This window comes from Oncorhynchus mykiss, chromosome 6, assembly GCF_013265735.2.
Source record: "Oncorhynchus mykiss isolate Arlee chromosome 6, USDA_OmykA_1.1, whole genome shotgun sequence".
In the NCBI taxonomy this organism is placed as follows: domain Eukaryota; kingdom Metazoa; phylum Chordata; class Actinopteri; order Salmoniformes; family Salmonidae; genus Oncorhynchus; species Oncorhynchus mykiss.
The window spans coordinates 12,508,523-12,528,522 of record NC_048570.1 but is presented as its reverse complement, the minus strand read 5'-3'; the positions used below and the strand labels follow the sequence as shown (position 1 = coordinate 12,528,522).

At 48.7% G+C, this 20,000-nt stretch overlaps 1 protein-coding gene across 1 annotated transcript in view; it reads left to right on the top strand.

Moving 5' to 3' along the window:
- The window catches only part of LOC110525279 (adhesion G-protein coupled receptor V1), a 245,182-nt gene that overhangs the window by 26,838 nt on the left and 198,344 nt on the right, over positions 1-20,000 (top strand). Inside the window, exons 2-5 of the mRNA XM_036979421.1 lie at positions 8,038-8,219; positions 10,220-10,369; positions 17,867-17,962; positions 19,684-19,788. Of these exons, the coding sequence (XP_036835316.1) occupies positions 8,040-8,219; positions 10,220-10,369; positions 17,867-17,962; positions 19,684-19,788 (531 nt within the window). The 5' untranslated portion in view covers positions 8,038-8,039. The remainder of the gene's footprint in view (positions 1-8,037; positions 8,220-10,219; positions 10,370-17,866; positions 17,963-19,683; positions 19,789-20,000) is intronic.

Sequence of the window (20,000 nt, the reverse complement as noted above, 5' to 3'; positions counted from 1 at the left end):
ACCCGTCACATCGGCTGCACAGGATCCACTGTAATCTCCCCAGTCTCAGTTACTATGGGCCCAGTGTAGCCCTGTCAACCTGTTGCCAAGTCACTGACAGGTGACAGGGTCAAAACACCCCTGAGCACCTCTGTCACGCTCCTGGCAGCCGAGTGAGACCTGTTGCCTAAAGGCACTGCACCGTTTAGTGCCAATGATAACCGGTGCAGAGTCTCCCAACTGTGTTCTCTACTCTAAGCTCATGAAACTAGAGGCTTAATCGCCCTCCTGAATGAAGCTCAATGCCCAACACTAAGAAACTTTCCTGCCAAGCGTGTTTGGCACTTTTGCATTGGGGCAATAATTCCAAAATCAACTGCATAAATAAAATAAAAAATAAAAATAATAAGTATTACTTAGCTTGCTGGCTTGCAGTATGTATCTTGATCACAGCTTTAAGGTTTAGCTGAATATGCAGTCTAAATACAGTGAACACAAACTGGTTTGATATGAATTGGGATCTTATAAATTCCATCCAATGTGTTTCCACTCTGCAGCCTTCACTGTATCTGTCTGTATGTATCATCTCATCAGGGGTCTGTTGTGAGGTTGGCGTTAAGACAGCCAAGTCCCCTGTGTTCTGGCCTCTACCCTCCCTCTCCCTCTCTCTTCGGCTGAAAAGATCTGTGATGGACAGATATGGTTACTATGGTTACCGCACCAATCTGTGCTCCACTGTCCTGGCCTATCGCCCCGCTATCTGGGGTCTCTGGACGCTGAGGCCTTTGATGCTCCTGTGTCTGTCCTGTAACAGTACTGGCATGAGTGTGTGTGCAGTTGGACTGCTCAGAGCCTTATCAATGTCAGGAGGCTCTGCCAGGCTCTCCACAGACAGAGAGCCTGCTCTGACAGACAGGCCCTGCATGGCCCAGAAGCCCCAGTGGTGCCGGTGTCAGGACAGACTGTTGCGCTGCACATAACCAGAACCAGGCAATACACACAGCATCTGCCCAGCAACAACCTTATTTGAAGGGTCTTTAGTTGTGTGTGTCAGAAGAAGTGAGTGATAGTGAGGTCATGATGGCGTTAGAAGAGGAGGGGATCTCTGAGAGAGAGAGAGAGAGTCTCTCGGAGTGTGATGTGATCTGTATAAGGGGGCAGGAAGTTCCCCTCCCCAGGGGAGGGAGCAGGCAGAATAACAGGTTTTACTCCCTTCCTGTCTTTGTCCCTCTCTTTCCCTCTCTCTCCTCTTTGTCCAAGTCCCTCTCTTTCCTCTTTGTCCAAGTCCCTCTCTCTCCTCTTTGTCCAAGTCCCTCTCTCTCCCTCTCTCTCCTCTTTGTCCAAGTCCCTCTCTCTCCCTCTCTCTTCTCTTTGTCAAAGTCTATCTCTCTCCTTCTCTCTCCCTGTCTCTCTCCTCTTTGTCCAAGTCCCTCTCTCTCCCTCTCTCTCGCCTCTTTGTCCAAGTCCCTGTCTCTCCCTCTCTCTCCTCTTTGTCCAATTCCCTCTCTCTCCTCTTTGTCCAAGTCCCTCTCTCTCCCTGTCTCTCTCCTCTTTGTCCAAGTCCCTCTCTCTCCCTCTCTCTACTCTTTGTCCAAGTCCCTCTCTCTCCCTGTCTCTCTCCTCTTTGTCCAATTCGCTCTCTCTCCCTCTCTCTACTCTTTGTCCAAGTCCCTCTCTCTCCCTCTCTCTCCTCTTTGTCCAAGTCCCTCTCTCTCCCTCTCTCTCCTCTTTGTCCAAATCCCTGTCTCTCCCTCTCTCTCTCTCCTCTTTGTCCAAGTCCCTGTCTCTCCCTCTCTCTCCTCTTTGTCCAAGTCCCTCTGTCTGCCTCTCTCTCCTCTTTGTCCAATTCCCTCTCTCTCCTCTTTGTCCAAGTCCCTCTCTCTCCCTCTCTCTCCTCTTTGTCCAAGTCCCTGTCTCTCCCTCTCTCTCTCCTCTTTGTCCAAGTCCCTCTCTCTCCCTCTCTCTCCTCTTTGTCAAAGTCCCTCTCTCTCCCTCTCTTCTCTTTGTCAAAGTCTATCTCCCTCCCTCTCTCTCACTGTCTCTCTCCTCTTTGTCCAAGTCCCTCTCTCTCCCTCTCTCTCTCCTATTTGTCCAAGTCCCTGTCTCTCCCTCACTCTCCTCTTTGTCCAAGTCCCTCTCTCTCCCTCTCTATCCTCTTTGTCCAAGTCCCTCTCTCTCCCTCTCTCTTCTCTTTGTCAAAGTCTGTCTCTCTCCCTCTCTCTCCCTGTCTCTCTCCTCCTTGTCCAAGTTCTTCTCTCTCCCTCTCTCTCCTCTTTGTCCCCATCCCTCTCTCTCCCTCTCTCTCCCGCTGTCTCCTCTTTGTCCACATCCCTCTCTCTCCCTCTGTCTCCTCTTTGTCCCGGTCTCTCTCTCTCTCCCTCTGTCTCCTCTCTCTCCCTCTGTCTCCTCTCTTTCTCCCTCTGTCTCCTCTCTCTCCCTCTGTCTCCTCTCTTTCTCCCTCTGTCCCTCTCTCCGTCTGTCTCCTCTCTTTCTCCATCTGTCCCTCTGTCCCTCTGTCTCCTCTCTTTCTCCCTCTGTCCCTCTGTCTCCTCTCTTTCTTCCTCTGTCCCTCTCTCCCTCTGTCTCCTCTCTTTCTCCATCTGTCCCTCTCTTCCTCTGTCTCCCTCTCTCCCTCTCTCTCCTCTCTCTCCCTCTGTCTCCTCTCTTTCTCCATCTGTCCCTCTCTAGCTCTGTCTCCTCTCTTTCTCCCTCTGTCCCTCTCTCCCTCTGTCTCCTCTCTTTCTGCCTCTGTCTCCTCTCTCTCCCTCTGTCTCCTCTCTTTCTCCCTCTGTCCCTCTGTCCCTCTGTCTCCTCTCTTTCTCCATCTGTCCCTCTGTCCCTCTGTCTCCTCTCTTTCTCCATCTGTCCCTCTGTCCCTCTGTCTCCTCTCTTTCTGCCTCTGTCTCCTCTCTCTCCCTCTGTCTCCTCTCTTTCTCCCTCTGTCCCTCTGTCCCTCTGTCTCCTCTCTTTCTCCATCTGTCCCTCTGTCTCCTCTCTCTCCCTCTGTCTCTTCTCTTTCTCCATCTGTCCCTCTGTCCCTCTGTCTCCTCTCTTTCTCCATATGTCCCTCTCTCCCTCTGTCTCCTCTCTTTCTCCCTCTGTCCCTCTCTCCCTCTCTTTCTCCATCTGTCCCTCTCTCCCTCTGTCTCCTCTCTTTCTCCATCTGTCACTCTCTCCCTCTGTCTCCTCTCTTTCTCCCTCTGTCCCTCTCTCCCTCTGTCTCCTCTCTTTCTCCATCTGTCCCTCTGTCCCTCTGTCTCCTCTCTTTCTCCATCTGTCCCTCTGTCTCCTCTCTCTCCCTCTGTCTCTTCTCTTTCTCCATCTGTCCCTCTGTCCCTCTGTCTCCTCTCTTTCTCCCTCTGTCTCCTCTCTCTCCCTGTCTCCTCTCTCTCCCTCTGTCTCCTCTCTTTCTCCATCTGTCCCTCTGGCCCTCTGTCTCCTCTCTTTCTCCATCTGTCCCTCTGTCTCCTCTCTCTCCCTCTGTCCCTCTGTCTCCTCTCTCTCCCTCTGTCTCCTCTCTTTCTCCCTCTGTCCCTCTGTCCCTCTGTCTCCTCTCTTTCTCCTTCTGTCCCTCTGTCTCCTCTCTCTCCCTCTGTCTCCTCTCTTTCTCCCTCTGTCTCCTCTCTCTCTCCCTCTGTCTCCTCTCTTTCTTCATCTGTCCCTCTGTCCCTCTGTCTCCTCTCTTTCTCCCTCTGTCCCTCTGTCCCTCTGCCTCCTCTCTTTCTCCCTCTGTCCCTCTGTCTCCTCTCTCTCTCCCTCTGTCTCCTCTGTCTCCTCTCTTTCTCCCGCTGTCCCTCTGTCCCTCTGTCTCCTCTCTTTCTCCATCTGTCCCTCTGTCCCTCTGTCTCCTCTCTTTCTCCATCCGTCCCTCTGTCTCCTCTCTCTCCCTCTGTCTCCTCTCTTTCTCCATCTGTCCCTCTCTCCCTCTGTCTCCTCTCTTTCTCCCTCTGTCTCCTCTCTCTCCCTCTGTCTCCTCACTTTCTCCCTCTGTCCCTCTCTCCCTCTTTCTCCTCTCTTTCTCCATCTGTCCCTCTGTCCCTCTGTCTCCTCTCTTTCTTCATCTGTCCCTCTGTCTCCTCTCTCTCCCTCTGTCTCCTCTCTCTCCCTCTGTCCCTCTGTCTCCTCTCTCTCCCTCTGTCTCCTCTCTTTCTCCATCTGTCACTCTCTCCCTCTGTCTCCTCTCTTTCTCCCTCTGTCCCTCTCTCCCTCTGTCTCCTCTCTTTCTCCATCTGTCCCTCTGTCCCTCTGTCTCCACTCTTTCTCCATCTGTCCCTCTGTCTCCTCTCTCTCCCTCTGTCTCTTCTCTTTCTCCATCTGTCCCTCTGTCCCTCTGTCTCCTCTCTTTCTCCCTCTGTCTCCTCTCTCTCCCTCTGTCTCCTCTCTTTCTCCCTCTGTCTCCTCTCTCTCCCTGTCTCCTCTCTCTCCCTCTGTCTCCTCTCTTTCTCCATCTGTCCCTCTGGCCCTCTGTCTCCTCTCTTTCTCCATCTGTCCCTCTGTCTCCTCTCTCTCCCTCTGTCCCTCTGTCTCCTCTCTCTCCCTCTGTCTCCTCTCTTTCTCCCTCTGTCCCTCTGTCCCTCTGTCTCCTCTCTTTCTCCTTCTGTCCCTCTGTCTCCTCTCTCTCCCTCTGTCTCCTCTCTTTCTCCCTCTGTCTCCTCTCTCTCTCCCTCTGTCTCCTCTCTTTCTTCATCTGTCCCTCTGTCCCTCTGTCTCCTCTCTTTCTCCCTCTGTCCCTCTGTCCCTCTGCCTCCTCTCTTTCTCCCTCTGTCCCTCTGTCTCCTCTCTCTCTCCCTCTGTCTCCTCTGTCTCCTCTCTTTCTCCCTCTGTCCCTCTGTCCCTCTGTCTCCTCTCTTTCTCCATCTGTCCCTCTGTCCCTCTGTCTCCTCTCTTTCTCCATCTGTCCCTCTGTCTCCTCTCTTTCTCCATCTGTCCCTCTCTCCCTCTGTCTCCTCTCTTTCTCCCTCTGTCTCCTCTCTCTCCCTCTGTCTCCTCACTTTCTCCCTCTGTCCCTCTCTCCCTCTTTCTCCTCTCTTTCTCCATCTGTCCCTCTGTCCCTCTGTCTCCTCTCTTTCTTCATCTGTCCCTCTGTCTCCTCTCTCTCCCTCTGTCTCCTCTCTCTCCCTCTGTCCCTCTGTCTCCTCTCTCTCCCTCTGTATCCTCTCTTTCTCCCTATGTCCCTCTGTCCCTCTGTCTCCTCTCTTTCTCCATCTGTCCCTCTCTCCCTCTGTCTCCTCTCTCTCCCTCTGTCTCCTGTCTTTCTCCATCTGTCCCTCTCTCCCTCTGTCTCCTCTCTTTCTCCCTCTGTCCCTCTGTCTCCTCTCTTTCTCCATCTGTCCCTCTGTCTCCTCTCTTTCTCCCTCTGTCCCTCTGTCTCCTCTCTCTCCCTCTGTCTCCTCTCTTTCTCCCTCTGTCTCCTCTATCTCCCTCTGTCTCCTCTCTTTCTTCATCTGTCCCTCTGTCCCTCTGTCTACTCTCTTTCTCCCTCTGTCCCTCTGTCCCTCTGCTTCCTCTCTTTCTCCCTCTGTCCCTCTGTCTCCTCTCTCTCTCCCTCTGTCTCCTCTGTTTCTCCATCTGTCCCTCTGTCTCCTCTCTTTCTCCATCTGTCCCTCTTTCTCCTCTCTTTCTCCATCTGTCCCTCTGTCTCCTCTCTTTCTCCTCTCTTTCTCCCTCTGTCCCTCTGTCTCCTCTCTCTCCCTCTGTCTCCTCTATTTCTCCATCTGTCCCTCTGCCTCCTCTCTTTCTCCCTCTGTCTCCTCTCTCTCCCTCTGTCTCCTCTCTTTCTCCATCTGTCCCTCTGTCTCCTCTCTTTCTCCCTCTGTCCCTCTTTCTCCTCTCTTTCTCCCTCTGTCTCCTCTCTCTCCCTCTGTCTCCTCTCTTTCTCCATCTGTCCCTCTGTCCCTCTGTCTCCTCTCTTTCTCCCTCTGTCCCTCTGTCTCCTCTCTTTCTCCATCTGTCCCTCTCTCCCTCTGGCTCCTCTCTTTCTCTATCTGTCCCTCTGTCTCCTCTCTCTCCCTCTGTCTCCTCTATTTCTCCATCTGTCCCTCTGCCTCCTCTCTTTCTCCCTCTGTCTCCTCTCTCTCCCTCTGTATCCTCTCTTTCTCCATCTGTCCCTCTGTCCCTCTGTCTCCTCTCTTTCTCCCTCTGTCCCTCTGTCTCCTCTCTTTCTCCATCTGTCCCTCTCTTCCTCTGGCTCCTCTCTTTCTCCCTCTGTCCCTCTGTCCCTCTGTCTCCTCTCTCTCCCTCTGTGTCCCTCTATCTCCCTCTGTCTCCTCTTTGTCCCTGTCCCTCTCTCTCCCTCTGTCTCCTCTTTGTCCCCGTCCCTCTCTCTGCCTCTGTCTCCCTCTCTCTCCCTCTGTCTCCTTCCTTTCTCCTTCCATCCCTCTCTGTATCCTCTCTCTCTCTCTCTCTCCTTCTGTCTCCCTCTTGCTCCCTCTGTCTCCTCTTTCTCCTTTTGTCCCATCCCTCTCTCTCCCTCTCTCTCCCTCTGTCTCCTCTTTGTCCCCGTCCCTCTCTCTCCCTCTGTCTCTTCTCTCTCCCTCTGTCTACTTTCTCCCTCTGTCCCTCTCTCTTCCTCTGTCTCCTCTCTTTCTCCGTCTGTCCCTCTCTCACCCTCTGTCTCCTCTCTTTCTCCATCTGTCCCTCTCTCTTCCTCTGTCTCCTCTTTGTCCCCGTCCCTCGCTCTCTGTCTCCTCTTTGTCCCCATCCCTCTCTCTCCCTCTGTCTCTCTCCCCCTTTCTCCCCTCTTTCTCCCTCTGTCTCCTCTCTCTCCCTCTCACTCCCTCTCTCTCTCTCTCCCTCTGTCTCCTCCTTGTCCCTGCCCATCTCTCTCCCTCTGTCTTCTCTTTGTCCCCGTCCCTCTCTCTCCCTCTGTCTCTCTCCCCCTCTCTCCCCTCTTTCTCCCTCTGTCTCCTCTCTCTCCCCCCTCTCCCCTCTCTCCCCCTCTCTCCCATCTTTCTCCCTCTGTCTCCTCTCTCTCCCTCTCACTCTCTCTCTCATCTGTCTCCCCTGCCTCCCTCTGCCCTACACTGCTACACAGCAGCTCTTAATCAACTTTTGATAGCTTTCAAAGCACCCTGTCCACAACAGGCATACACACAGACACACACATGCATGCAACCATGCACACGCACATACACACACGCACACACACACACATACGCACGCACACACACACACACACACACACACACACACACACACACACACACACACTATGTAGTTGTTTCACTCTGCTCTCTAGCATGACACCTGTATTGATTCATGTTTCTCTCAGAAACACCCCATGATACTGGAAATAACCCAGAGTGATCTAACAGGGACGGAACGTATGGAAAATGTGCTGCTTTCAATGTCCAAGTCTCCTAAGACATTTCTCTCCCCAAAAAGGAAAACAACATGACTTCATTCATTGCCGGTGTATTTTTCAACCTTGTAATTTACAGCAAATATTTAAAAAGACACGTGGTCGTGTTCACCAGGATCTGGATGCCCACAACTTTGCATTATGTTGACCACACCCACTGGTTGCGTTGTTTGTTTTGTCAATCATGACAGAAGAACGGATTAGATTCTGAGAAGAAAGAAGAGCGCTGGCAGTATGTGTGTATAACACACGCTGACTCATAAAACCCCAAAGGCTATCAACTGTCTCTACGAACAACGTCACCTATCACATGTATTATTGATAGATGTGGTCAGGCGGAGGAGAAACTAGAATCTAGACAGGTCATTATGAAAACCCATAGACAGCATCAGTTAGGGCATGGAATAGTTTAGTTCAACTATTCCTTTATATTCCAGTGAGCAGTGGGACTATGGTTTTATCGGGGGCATTTCCCTTCTATCTTGCCAATCTGATCCTGTTCTGCTTATTCTGGAGCACCTAACCTATAACACTGTGTCAATGGCCAACATACACCAATATACTCCTCTTTTATATCCCAACAATGTTCTATGAATGCTCCGTTTTGTGAAGATCTTCCTCTGTCTCTCACTGTCTGTCTGTCTGTCTGTGTCTGTCTGTCTGTCTGTCCGTCCGTCTGTGTTCTATCCATCTGACAGGAATGCCAACTGTCCTCACACTAGCTGGGTTGATTCTGGCTCTGTCCATCTCGAGTGCCAGGCTTGAGTCAGCTGAGCTGAGGTTCCTGGGACAGACGGACTTCGTGGTCAACGAGACCACCGTGGTTCGCCTAGTGGTGGAGAGGATCGGAGACCCGGTCAACGTGACCACACTGGTTCTGGTAGGAACAACCTGGTCATATTCGACCTAGTGTTATCTAGATACCTTTGTGTTTACGTAATCTCCTCTAACTTGGCATTAGTCTCTCTGACTAAAGTCTTGTAGGGGACAGTTGTGGGTAAGTGTCGGTTTAATGCAATGGTGCCCAGCCATGATTAGCAAATCAAATCAAATCAAATGTATTAATTTAGCCCTTCGTACATCAACTGTTATCTCAAAGTGCTGTACAGATACCCAGCCTAAAACCCAAAACAGCAAGCAATGCAGGTGTAGAAGCACGGTGGCTAGGAAGAACTCCCTAGAAAGGCCAAAACCTAGGAAGAAACCTAGAGAGGAACCAGGCTATGTGGGGTGGCCAGTCCTCTTCTGGCTGTGCCGGGTGGAGATTATAACAGAACATGGCCAAGATGTTCAAATATTCATAAATGACCAGCATGGTCAAATAATAATAATCACAGGCAGAACAGTTGAAACTGGAGAAGCAGCAGGTGGACTGGGGACAGCAAAGAGTCATCATGTCAGGTAGTCCTGAGGCATGGTCCTAGGGCTCAGGTCCTCCGAGAGAGAGAAAGAAAGAGAGAAAGAGAGAATTAGAGAGAGCACACTTAAATTCACACGGGACACCGGATAGGACAGGAGAAGTACTCCATATATAACAAACTGACCCTAGCCCCGACACATAAAATACTGCAGCATAAATACTGGAGGCTGAGACAGGAGGGGTCAGGAGACACTGTGGCCCATCCGATGATACCCCCGGACAGGGCCAAACAGGAAGGATATAACCCCACCCACTTTGCCAAAGCACAGCCCCCACAGCACTAGAGGGATATCTTCAACCACTAACTTACCATCCTGAGACAAGGCCGAGAATAGCTCACAAAGATCTCCGCCACGGCACAACCCAAGGGGGGGCGCCAACCCAGACAGGAAGATCATGTCAGTGATTCAACCCACTAAAGTGATGCACCCCTCCTAGGGAAGGTATGAAAGAGCCCTAGTAAGCCAGTGACTCAGCCCCTATAATAGGGTTAGAGGCAGAGAATCCCAGTGGAGAGAGGGGAACCGGCCAGGCAGAGACAGCAAGGGCGGTTCATTGCTCCAGAGCCTTTCCGTTCACCTTCACACTCCTGGGCCAGACTACACTCAATCATATGACCCACTGAAGAGATGAGTCTTCAGTAAAGACTTAAAGGTTGAGACCGAGTTTGCATCTCTGACATGGTTAGGCAGACCATTCCATAAAAATTTAGTTCTATAGGAGAAAGCCCTGCCTCCAGCTGTTTGCTTAGAAATTCTAGGGACGATTAGGAGGCCTGCGTCTTGTGACTGTAGCGTACGTGTAGGTATGTACGGCAGGACCAAATCAGAGAGATAGGTAGTAGCAAGCCCATGTAATGCTTTGTAGGTTAGCAGTAAAACCTTGAAATCAGCCCTTGCCTTGACAGGAAGCCAGTGTAGGGAGGCTAGCACTGGAGTAATACGATCACATTTTTTGGTCCTAGTCAGGATTCTAGCAGCCGTATCTAGCATCACACAGCAGTAGGGCAGAACAGTGGAGCATTAGCCTCAACCGCGGTTGTCACCGAAGCTGGTCTGCTCCTGAGTTGTCAAATGCAGGTATCCTTAAGAGGATAAGATAAGTGACCTTTGTACTGTGGGAGGCAGTGTGTGAGATGAAAGGCCTGCAGTACGTTGGCAGTAACTGTCACCCACATCAGAACGAATGTGTCAGCTTCCACATGGGAGCCAGTGTCTTCTCCCTCCCCATGGGTGTCTGGCAAACTAGTGGCCTGGTTGGGGCTTTCCCAGGCCTATTGAAGCTCCTATAGTCTTTTGACAGTTCCTTAAATCTCAATACTCTATCCCTAGCAGTTGGCACAGTTGAGTTGACCCCAGCATTCTATATTTTCCTACAGGCCGAGTGTGAGTCAGTCTGTGTTTAAGTGGTGTAAGATCAAGTCAAATGATTACAACATCAACTGTCCTTGGTGCTTTCAGTTGGAGGGAGATGACACAGGGGACTTTGAGGCCTCCACGGCTGCAGCCTTCCTGCTGTCGTCAGAGGCCAGTAAGACCATCTTCATCGCTGTAAGGGACGACGAGCTGCCCGAGGCCGACGAGACCTTTGTCTTCAACCTAAGGCTACAGGTAATGGAAAGAGAGTGTGTGTGTGTGTGTGTGTGTGTGTGTGTGTGTGTGTGTGTTTGTGTTTGTGTGAGTGTGTGAGGTCATTCAAAATCAGGGGTTATAATGGTTTCCCTTGTACCATGCTCATGTGTCAATATGTGCGTGTGTGCATTTATATGTGTGTATGTGTTGCAATGCTTATGAGTGTGTCTGAGTGTCTTAATCCCTCACCATGGTTTCCTTAGCAGGCTGTCGCCATGGTGTCATTGGCAGGCTGTCGCCATGGTGTCCTTAGCAAGCTGTCGCCATGGTGTCATTAGCAGGCTGTCGCCATGTGATTGATGATGAATGGGCTGGCTCCCACTGTCTGCCTGTCCACATGCTCTGACTAATGGCTCTGTAACAGACAGGCAGCCTACATCAGGCAAAGGTCTGTCTGAATGATGATCTACGTGCTAAGGGGCCTCACAGATCAAGCACAGGGGGGATGAGAGGCTGATGGCTTGGCGAATCAGTCATTTCTGACAAGCAGAAAGCTGTTAGGCTCGATACATTTAAAAATGGATGGAAGGACAGTTGTTTTGGACCGGGTGGGATTGGGATTGGAAGGACAGTTGTTTTGAACAGGGTTGGTGATGAGAGGGTTTGGTGTTCCCCTTCTGCTTTTGAGTAATGATGTCATCACTAGCTGGGCTACACTTCCCAGGATGCTAGATAGAAGATTATCATTTTTCTAATAGAATTCCAGACAATCATAAACAAAGGGTGAGCTGTAATTGTCCAGGAACGGTCCCTCATACTGTAATCCCACAGGGCAGTGCTTGTTGGGTTGTGATTGTGTCCCAGAGGGTACGGACCCCTGGCAGGGCCTGCAGGCTGGATTGGGAGAGCGTGTGGATTCTGTGTCTGTGTGTCGGCTATGACAAGAGCTCAGCGCCTGAAAGAAAGCTCTGTTACAGCTGGGAAAAGTCATGTCTGAATAAAGGCGTGAAAGCAGAGGAGATAAGCTTTTTCTTTCACTCAGTATCTCATACACACAGATACACACACAGACACACACTGGCATGCAAACACATACACACACACACACACACACGCACACACGCACACACACACACAAACACTGGCATGCAAGCACACCCGCAAACACACACACACACACACACAGACACACCCTGGCATGCAAGCACATACACACACACACACACGCACACACGCACACACGCACACACACACACAAACACTGGCATGCAAGCACACCCGCAAACACACACACACACACACACACACACACACACACACACACACACACACACTAGCATGCAAGCACACACACACACACACACACACACACACACACTGGCATGCAAGCACACCCACACACACACACATACACACTGGCATGCAAACACACCCGCAAACACACACACACACACACACACACACTAGCATGCAAGCACACACACACACACACACACTGGCATGCAAGCACACCCGCAAACACACACACACACACACACACACACACACACACACACACACACAATGGTTCTGCCTTGGGCACACTGTTTGTGTGTCTTTGGCAGAAAGAAAGGGGGGGAAAGAGTTGCATTTTTTTTATAAGGTTATTATTGTTAATAGGTTATTGTTGTTCAGCTGATTTCGATAGATATACCAAGCGAAATAGAGTCAGGTCATGGTAGTTTAATAATAGTGGACCCTATACGGTCTTATCAGGGGTTGTGAAGCATCAACAGCCAGGCAGGAGTCAGGTGATGATATTAATTTACAGGTGCAGAATGTAAATAAAGCTGGATCCAAAACAACGAGGAAGAATGCCTCCAGACTAGACTGTCACGCCCTGGCCATAGAGAGGCTTTTTATTCTCTATTTTGGTTAGGCCAGGGTGTGACTAGGGTGGGCGTTCTATGTTCTTTATTCTATGTTTTTGTATTTCTTTGTTTTTGGCCGGGTATGGTTCTCAATCAGGGACAGCTGTCTGTCGTTGTCTCTGATTGAGAACCATACTTAGGCAGCCTGTTTTCCCACTATGGGTTGTGGGTAGTTATTTTCTGTTTAGTGTGTTTTGCACCTGACGGAGCTGTTTATTTTGTTCCTTGATGTATTTAGTGGTCAGTTTATTAAAATAATGATGAACACGTACCACGCTGCATCTTGGTCCTCACCTTCTTCCACCAACGGTCGCTACATAGACAGAGTGTCTATAACTTTGACAGTGTTCGTTTTTTACGATTGCTTACACACTAAAATGTAACTTTTCCCACAATTAGTAAAACCTTACACAGGAGGAGAACATGCACAAAGAAGAAGAGGACCAAACTTATCAAATGACATTGGTGCAACACTAGTGGACCATGTTGTGAACCACGGATTGACGCTGAGGGAGGCTGGACTGAGCGTTCAGCCAAATCTCAGCAGATATAGTGGCATCTGTCATAAGGACTTTTCGACAGGAAAACAGGTAGAAGATCTGTCTACAGTTACAGTAATCAGCTGCTTATTGTATGCACCATATCAGCACTTGTGATACCCCTTCCTGTGACATTGTACAGTAAGTTACATGTATTATTCTCTACATAGGATTGAGGGTTGGGAACGACAAGGAGGAAGGGGGCCCATATTCACGCAAGAACAAGAGAGAGAGATAATAAACATGGTTTTGGCCAATAATGCTATCAGGCTCAGAGAACTACAAGCCAACATTATCGGTGACCATGCCATTTTCAATAATGCTATCAGGCTCAGAGAACTACAAGCCAACATTATCGGTGACCATGCCATTTTCAATAATGTCCATCAGGTCTCTGTCAACACTGGCACGCATCCTGAAAAGACATCAGGTTCAAATGAAACAACTTTATTGAGTGCCTTTGAGCAGAATTCAGAGAGAGTCAAACGGCTGCGGCATGAATATGTGGGGGTGTTTATTATTATTGATGAGGCAGGGTTCAACCTCACAAAAGCAAGAAGGTGAGGCAGAAATATCATTGGCCACAGGGCTATAATCAATGTCCCAGGGCAACGTGGGGGCTACATCACCCTTTGCGCTGCCATTTCACAGCATGGTGTTGTCCTCCGTCATGCCAAAATGGGCCCTTACAACACACCTCACATTCTCGCATTTTTGGACCGATTGCACCACATCGTCACAGCAGGTAATGAAATGCACCAGATGCAATACACAGTCATCTGGGACAATGTGTCATTCCACCGCTCTGCTTTGGTCCAGAACTGGTTTCAACACCACAGTTGACAGTACTATACCTTCCACCATACTCTCCGTTTCTAAACCCTGTCGAAGAGTTTTTCTCTGCATGGCAGTGGAAGGTTTACGATCTCCAGCCCCAGGCTCAGGTACCCCTCATTCAGGCCAGGAAGGTTTACGATCTCCAGCCCCAGGCTCAGGTACCCCTCATTCAGGCCAGGAAGGTTTACGATCTCCAGCCCCAGGCTCAGGTACCCCTCATTCAGGCCAGGAAGGTTTACGATCTCCAGCCCCAGGCTCAGGTACCCCTCATTCAGGCCAGGAAGGTTTACGATCTCCAGCCCCAGGCTCAGGTACCCCTCATTCAGGCCAGGAAGGTTTACGATCTCCAGCCCCAGGCTCAGGTACCCCTCATTCAGGCCAGGAAGGTTTACGATCTCCAGCCCCAGGCTCAGGTACCCCTCATTCAGGCCAGGAAGGTTTACGATCTCCAGCCCCAGGCTCAGGTACCCCTCATTCAGGCCAGGAAGGTTTACGATCTCCAGCCCCAGGCTCAGGTACCCCTCATTCAGGCCAGGAAGGTTTACGATCTCCAGCCCCAGGCTCAGGTACCCCTCATTCAGGCCAGGAAGGTTTACGATCTCCAGCCCCAGGCTCAGGTACCCCTCATTCAGGCCAGGAAGGTTTACGATCTCCAGCCCCAGGCTCAGGTACCCCTCATTCAGGCCAGGAAGGTTTACGATCTCCAGCCCCAGGCTCAGGTACCCCTCATTCAGGCCAGGAAGGTTTACGATCTCCAGCCCCAGGCTCAGGTACCCCTCATTCAGGCCAGGAAGGTTTACGATCTCCAGCCCCAGGCTCAGGTACCCCTCATTCAGGCCAGGAAGGTTTACGATCTCCAGCCCCAGGCTCAGGTACCCCTCATTCAGGCCAGGAAGGTTTACGATCTCCAGCCCCAGGCTCAGGTACCCCTCATTCAGGCCACGGAGGTTTACGATCTCCAGCCCCAGGCTCAGGTACCCCTCATTCAGGCCAGGAAGGTTTACGATCTCCAGCCCCAGGCTCAGGTACCCCTCATTCAGGCCAGGAAGGTTTACGATCTCCAGCCCCAGGCTCAGGTACCCCTCATTCAGGCCATGGAGGTTTACGATCTCCAGCCCCAGGCTCAGGTACCCCTCATTCAGGCCACGGAGGTTTACGATCTCCAGCCCCAGGCTCAGGTACCCCTCATTCAGGCCAGGAAGGTTTACGATCTCCAGCCCCAGGCTCAGGTACCCCTCATTCTGGCCAGGAAGGTTTACGATCTCCAGCCCCAGGCTCAGGTACCCCTCATTCAGGCCATGGAGGACGCCTGTGACCAAGTCGACGCCGCAGCTGTGCAAGGATGGATTCGACATTCAAGATGGTTCTTCCCGCGTTGTCTTGCTAATGACGATATTGCTTGTGATTTGATGAAATTCTCTGGCCAGATCCAGCTAGGCGACGAGATAATGTATAGTATGTTTGCTGTAGTATTTTCTGTACCATATTGTCATTATTTTTTATGTTTGTTGTTATTTTCTGTAATTGTAACCTGTACTGGATACAGTGTTTTATGTTTGTCTGTTTGCTGAGTTAACAGTGTTATGCACACTACTGTAGTAGCATGAGAACTGGGACATGTTTTGTTGTGATTCTCTATGTTGACATGTTGACTGATGTGGGTATATGGAGAGAAATAAATGATATCGTCCTCAGTCTGCAGCATTGGTCTTGTGTAGGTGTTTGTATAGTTGCACTTTCTCTGTGTACTTCATTTACAGCACTCTAATGACTGACAATTAGACTTGCTAAAAGTGTTTTAGGTTAGCAACAGCAGTGTGTAACTGGTTCAAAAAGATTGAAGTCATATGAAATGTGTTTCGTATGGTAACAAAATATTATTTTTATGAAGTTGTGTATAGTTTTGACAAAAGTGTTCCATTTTGAAAATGATCTGAAGTGTTGTGCTACTTTGGTGTAGGGTTGTGCTAATTGTGTATAGTGTTTTGACAAACCGGGCCCTGCTTTCAAAATTGTGCATAGAAAAAGAAACTGTAATAATTCCTCAGACAGTTCAGTTCAGCAGAGTCCTGGGATATACATGTCACCCCAGCCTTAGCTCTCTCTTGAGATGAGCACGTGAACAAGTTAAAAGTCCTGCGCCTAACACTGGAACAATCCCAAATCCACCTGAACAGGAATTTCAACAATTAACATGAATAATAATGCATTTAAATGACTATAAAAAATACCAGGTCTCTCTTGGAAAAGAGATATTATCTCAATGAGAAAAAAACTGAATAAATAAAGGTAAAATAAACTACAAACATGATACATTGTCGGTCATGTAGTGACTTCATGTCTTTCATGTGTATATGGCAAATAAACAAACCAACTGGATGAGAGCATTGCAACCAACGTCCAACAGGCAGAACTTAATGTGTGCTGGATCGTCCCACAAAATGAGTACCTTTGATATGTTAAGTAGAAATTATGCCACAATATTGCATTTTAAAAGCTTACTGTATAAATTAAATTGCTCTTTATTAATATAGACCAGTATGGAGAATTCAATAAATCAGATTTTTAATATGAATAAAGACTTGCTAAAGTGCCAGAATTCATCATTTTGACATGTCCCTCGACGCACCTGTGGCTCCTAGGAAGAGTTTGTGATTCATTTCCGTCTGTTCCCGCTTTTTAAGGTCAACCATGTTGCGTGAACAGAACTCTTGTTTTAATATGGTGAAACTAGCATCTAATAGCCAAATCATGGAGTAAAAACAGTTGAGCTGGTTCTACACTTTTTGGCAGTTCTCTAGTGTTTTGTCAACCCTGTTACCCAGAGATAGACAGGCTAGAAATGTTTTAACAATGTAAGACTCTTTGTGATTCTTGTATTCAATTGCCCCTCCCTGTTGCACACAAGCTTCCAAGGGGATTCACGGCTAATTGAACTAGTAATGACATGTTGGAGGACCGTTCAACTGGATGTCCTTTGGGTGGTGGACCTTTCTTGATACACACGGTAAACTGTTGAGCGTGAAAAACCCAGCAACGTTGCAATTCTTGACACACTCAAACCGCTGCGCCTGGCACCTTCAACCATACCCCGTTCAAAGGCACTTATATATTTTGTCTTGCCGATTCACCCTCTGAATGGAACAGAGACAATCCATGTCTCAAGGTAGAAACATCCTCCTTTAACCTGTCTCCTCCCCTTCATCTACACTGATAGAAGGGGATTTAACAAGTGACATCAATAAGGGATCATAGCTTTCACCTGGATTCACCTGGTCAGTCTATATGTCATGGAAAGAGAAGGCATTCATAATGTTTTGTACACTCAGTGTATAATACCACTCTTTTGTTTAAATTGACAAAAACGTTTGGTCTTAGGTCCATCGAGTTAATTCAACGAAATGCTGAATATATTGACCCACCTTGATCTACTTCCCCAGAGTCAGATGAACTCGTGGACACCATTTGTATGTCTCTGTGTCCAGTATGATGAAAGTTAGAGGTAGTTTTGCGAGACAATGCTAACTAGCCTTCCCTTTAAGGTAATGAGTAAAATAGATTTTTCCACACAGAAAATGCAATAATGGTGCTTTAATGGTGTGGCTGCTGAGAGCTAGCCTGAGAGGTAGGCTGCTGAGAGCTAGCCTGAGAGGTAGGCTGCTGAGAGCTACAGTAATCTGAGAGGTAGGCTGCTGAGAATTCATCTGAAAGTTAGGCTGCTGAGAGCTAATCTGAGAGTTAGACTGCTGAGAGCTACAGTACTATGAGAGGTAGGCTGCAGAGAGCTAATATGAGAGGTAGGCTGCTGAGAGCTAATCTGAGAGTTAGACTGCTGAGAGATAATCTGAAAGTTAGGCTGCTCAGAGCTAGCCTGAGAGGTAGGCTGCTGAGAACTAGCCTGAGAGAACTACTTCCTGACTTTGTGTCCTCTCCCCATGACCTCTCTGCAGGAGTGGTGCTGTAGTGAAGAGTCCTGGGGAGGAGTGTGTGTGTGTGTGTGTGTGTGTGTGTGTGTGTGTGTGTGTGTGTGTGTGTGTGTGTGTGTGTGTGTGTGTGTGTGTGTGTGTGTGTGTGTGTGTGTGTGTGTGTGTGTGTGTGTGTGTGTGCGTGTGTGTGTGTGTGTGTGTGTGTGTGTGTGTGTGTACATGCGTGAGTTCGGGTGTGAGTTTGTGCGTGTGTGTCTGTGACTACGTTTGTATGCTTGATAAGGGGACTGGTTTATACATCTCTCATCATTGCTCTTCTTCCAGAGCTCCTCCAATGGCGTGAGACTGGGGACCCCCAACAGAGCCACTATCACCATCCTGTCCAATGACAACGCCTTCGGAATAATTTCCTTCAACTCGGTAAGAAACACCTGTCTGTCCAGTGTTGATTCTTGCATGCATTCTGTTTCAACCAGTTTAAGACGATTTGTTCAACCTTCAGTAAATGTAAAGTGAATCCCAAACTCAGCATTCTGTATTTAAAGTTTGCTTTTACCGTGAAACTTAAATCACTGATCACAACAGGCACTTATTAGAGACATGCTTTTTTTTGAGGCAGGCTTCTATTTGAGGCAGGCTTCTATTTGAGGCAGGCTTCTATTTGAGGCAGGCTTCTATTTGAGGCAGGCTTCTATTTGAGCCAGGTGTCTATGACTTAATGCAAACAGCTTTTGCCCATTGTCATAGTTAATGAGGAAGATTGTAATACAGGTATTCATTTCCTGCACTAATGTGTTACCATTCCCATGGTGTCACGTATCCTTTGTCTCAGTATGCCTTTTTTAATTAATTTTTATTTTTTCCTTGACAGAATAATTATTCTCCTCTTTGACTGTGCATTTTTGGCAGTTCTTACTTTCGCCACTTAGAGGGCGATGGGACGATTTCTGGTGTTCAGTACTTCCAAAGTTGTTGACTGTTTTTGTGCTTGCCAGTTAGCTGGCAGTTCTCAGCTGTTAGCAGCCAATGGCTAGCAGTTCTCAGCTTCTTATTGACGATAAAAACAGACGATTGCCATCATTTTAATTACTGAATTATTTAATGTAACAAATCAAACATTAAACTTCGTAAACAATTCATGGTCATTCATGTTAACCTTGGGGCGGCAGGTGGCCTAGTGGTTAGAGGGTTGGGAGAGTAACCGAAAGGTTGCTAGATCGAATCCCTGAGCTGATGAGGTAAAAATGTGTCGTTCTGCCCCTGAACAAGGCAGTTAGCTTTGTTAACACCCTAGGCTGTCATTGTAAATAATAAGTTGTTCTTAACTGACTTGCCTAGTTAAATAAAGGTAAAAAAAAATCAACTCATATAGAATTCCTTTAGACCCGGGGTCTATTTGAAACAAGGCGTTTATTTGCTGACATATGCGCGGTTGCCTGACTATTAAAAGGGACTGGCGGCTATTTGAGACTGAGTTTAATTGAAGTTTTACAGTAGTTAAAATTTGTCTCACTCTGCAGTCTTGTTTGTTATTATCACAGAGAATTTGAGAGCACGTAGGGGGTATAATTTGGCTTCCGAATACAGTACGTACCATGTTAGATGTTTTGAGAGGGAAGGCTTTGTCACTGTCAGGATAAGGAAATGAGGTTCAGGACAAGGGTGTGTCAGGAGTGGGTCAGGAGTGGGGGTGAAATACCACAGAGCAGATCCATGCAGATGGTTGTGCAGAAGGGTTCAGGGGTTGCCAGGGGCAGCACAACCACAATGGCAGCAGTTTGCTCCCAGGATTAACTTGTCAGTGGCAGTTTTTGGGGGTTACTATGGTAACCATTGGGATCTTCTTCGAAAACCATTAAAGGACTCTGCAATTATGATTTTGAAACATGTTTTTTTGTTTAGTTTCTCCAGTCATCGTGTGGTCAATGAAACTCGTCGTCTTGTGGAGAGGAACTAATTCATTTCATAATCACTGAAGACAACGTTCATTGTGTGAAACATAAACAAACTTACTAAAGCTGCCTCACCCTGAATACTGGGACTGCAGGACCCTTCGTGTCTTAGGTGAAACAAAAGACAAGTTCTGACTGCCTTTGACTTATCCCCCCCCCCACACCCCTTCATCTTTCTCTCTCCTCCAGACTAAACAGATCGTCGTGGATGAGCCTAGAGGGAGGAGCCAGTATGTGCCTCTAAGCCTGGTCAGAGAGAAGGGGACGTATGGGACAGTGACGGTCAACTTTGAGGTGAGTTCACTGTAACTGACCCCTGTTTGACCTCCTTCAGTAGGCCATTTTCATTTTAGTGTGGATGTCTATCTGCTACCCAGTCTACTTATGCCAACCTCACATGCACAAGGACACACACACACACGCACGCACGCACGCATGCACGCACGCACGCACGCACGCACGCACACACACACACACACACACACACACACACACACACACACACA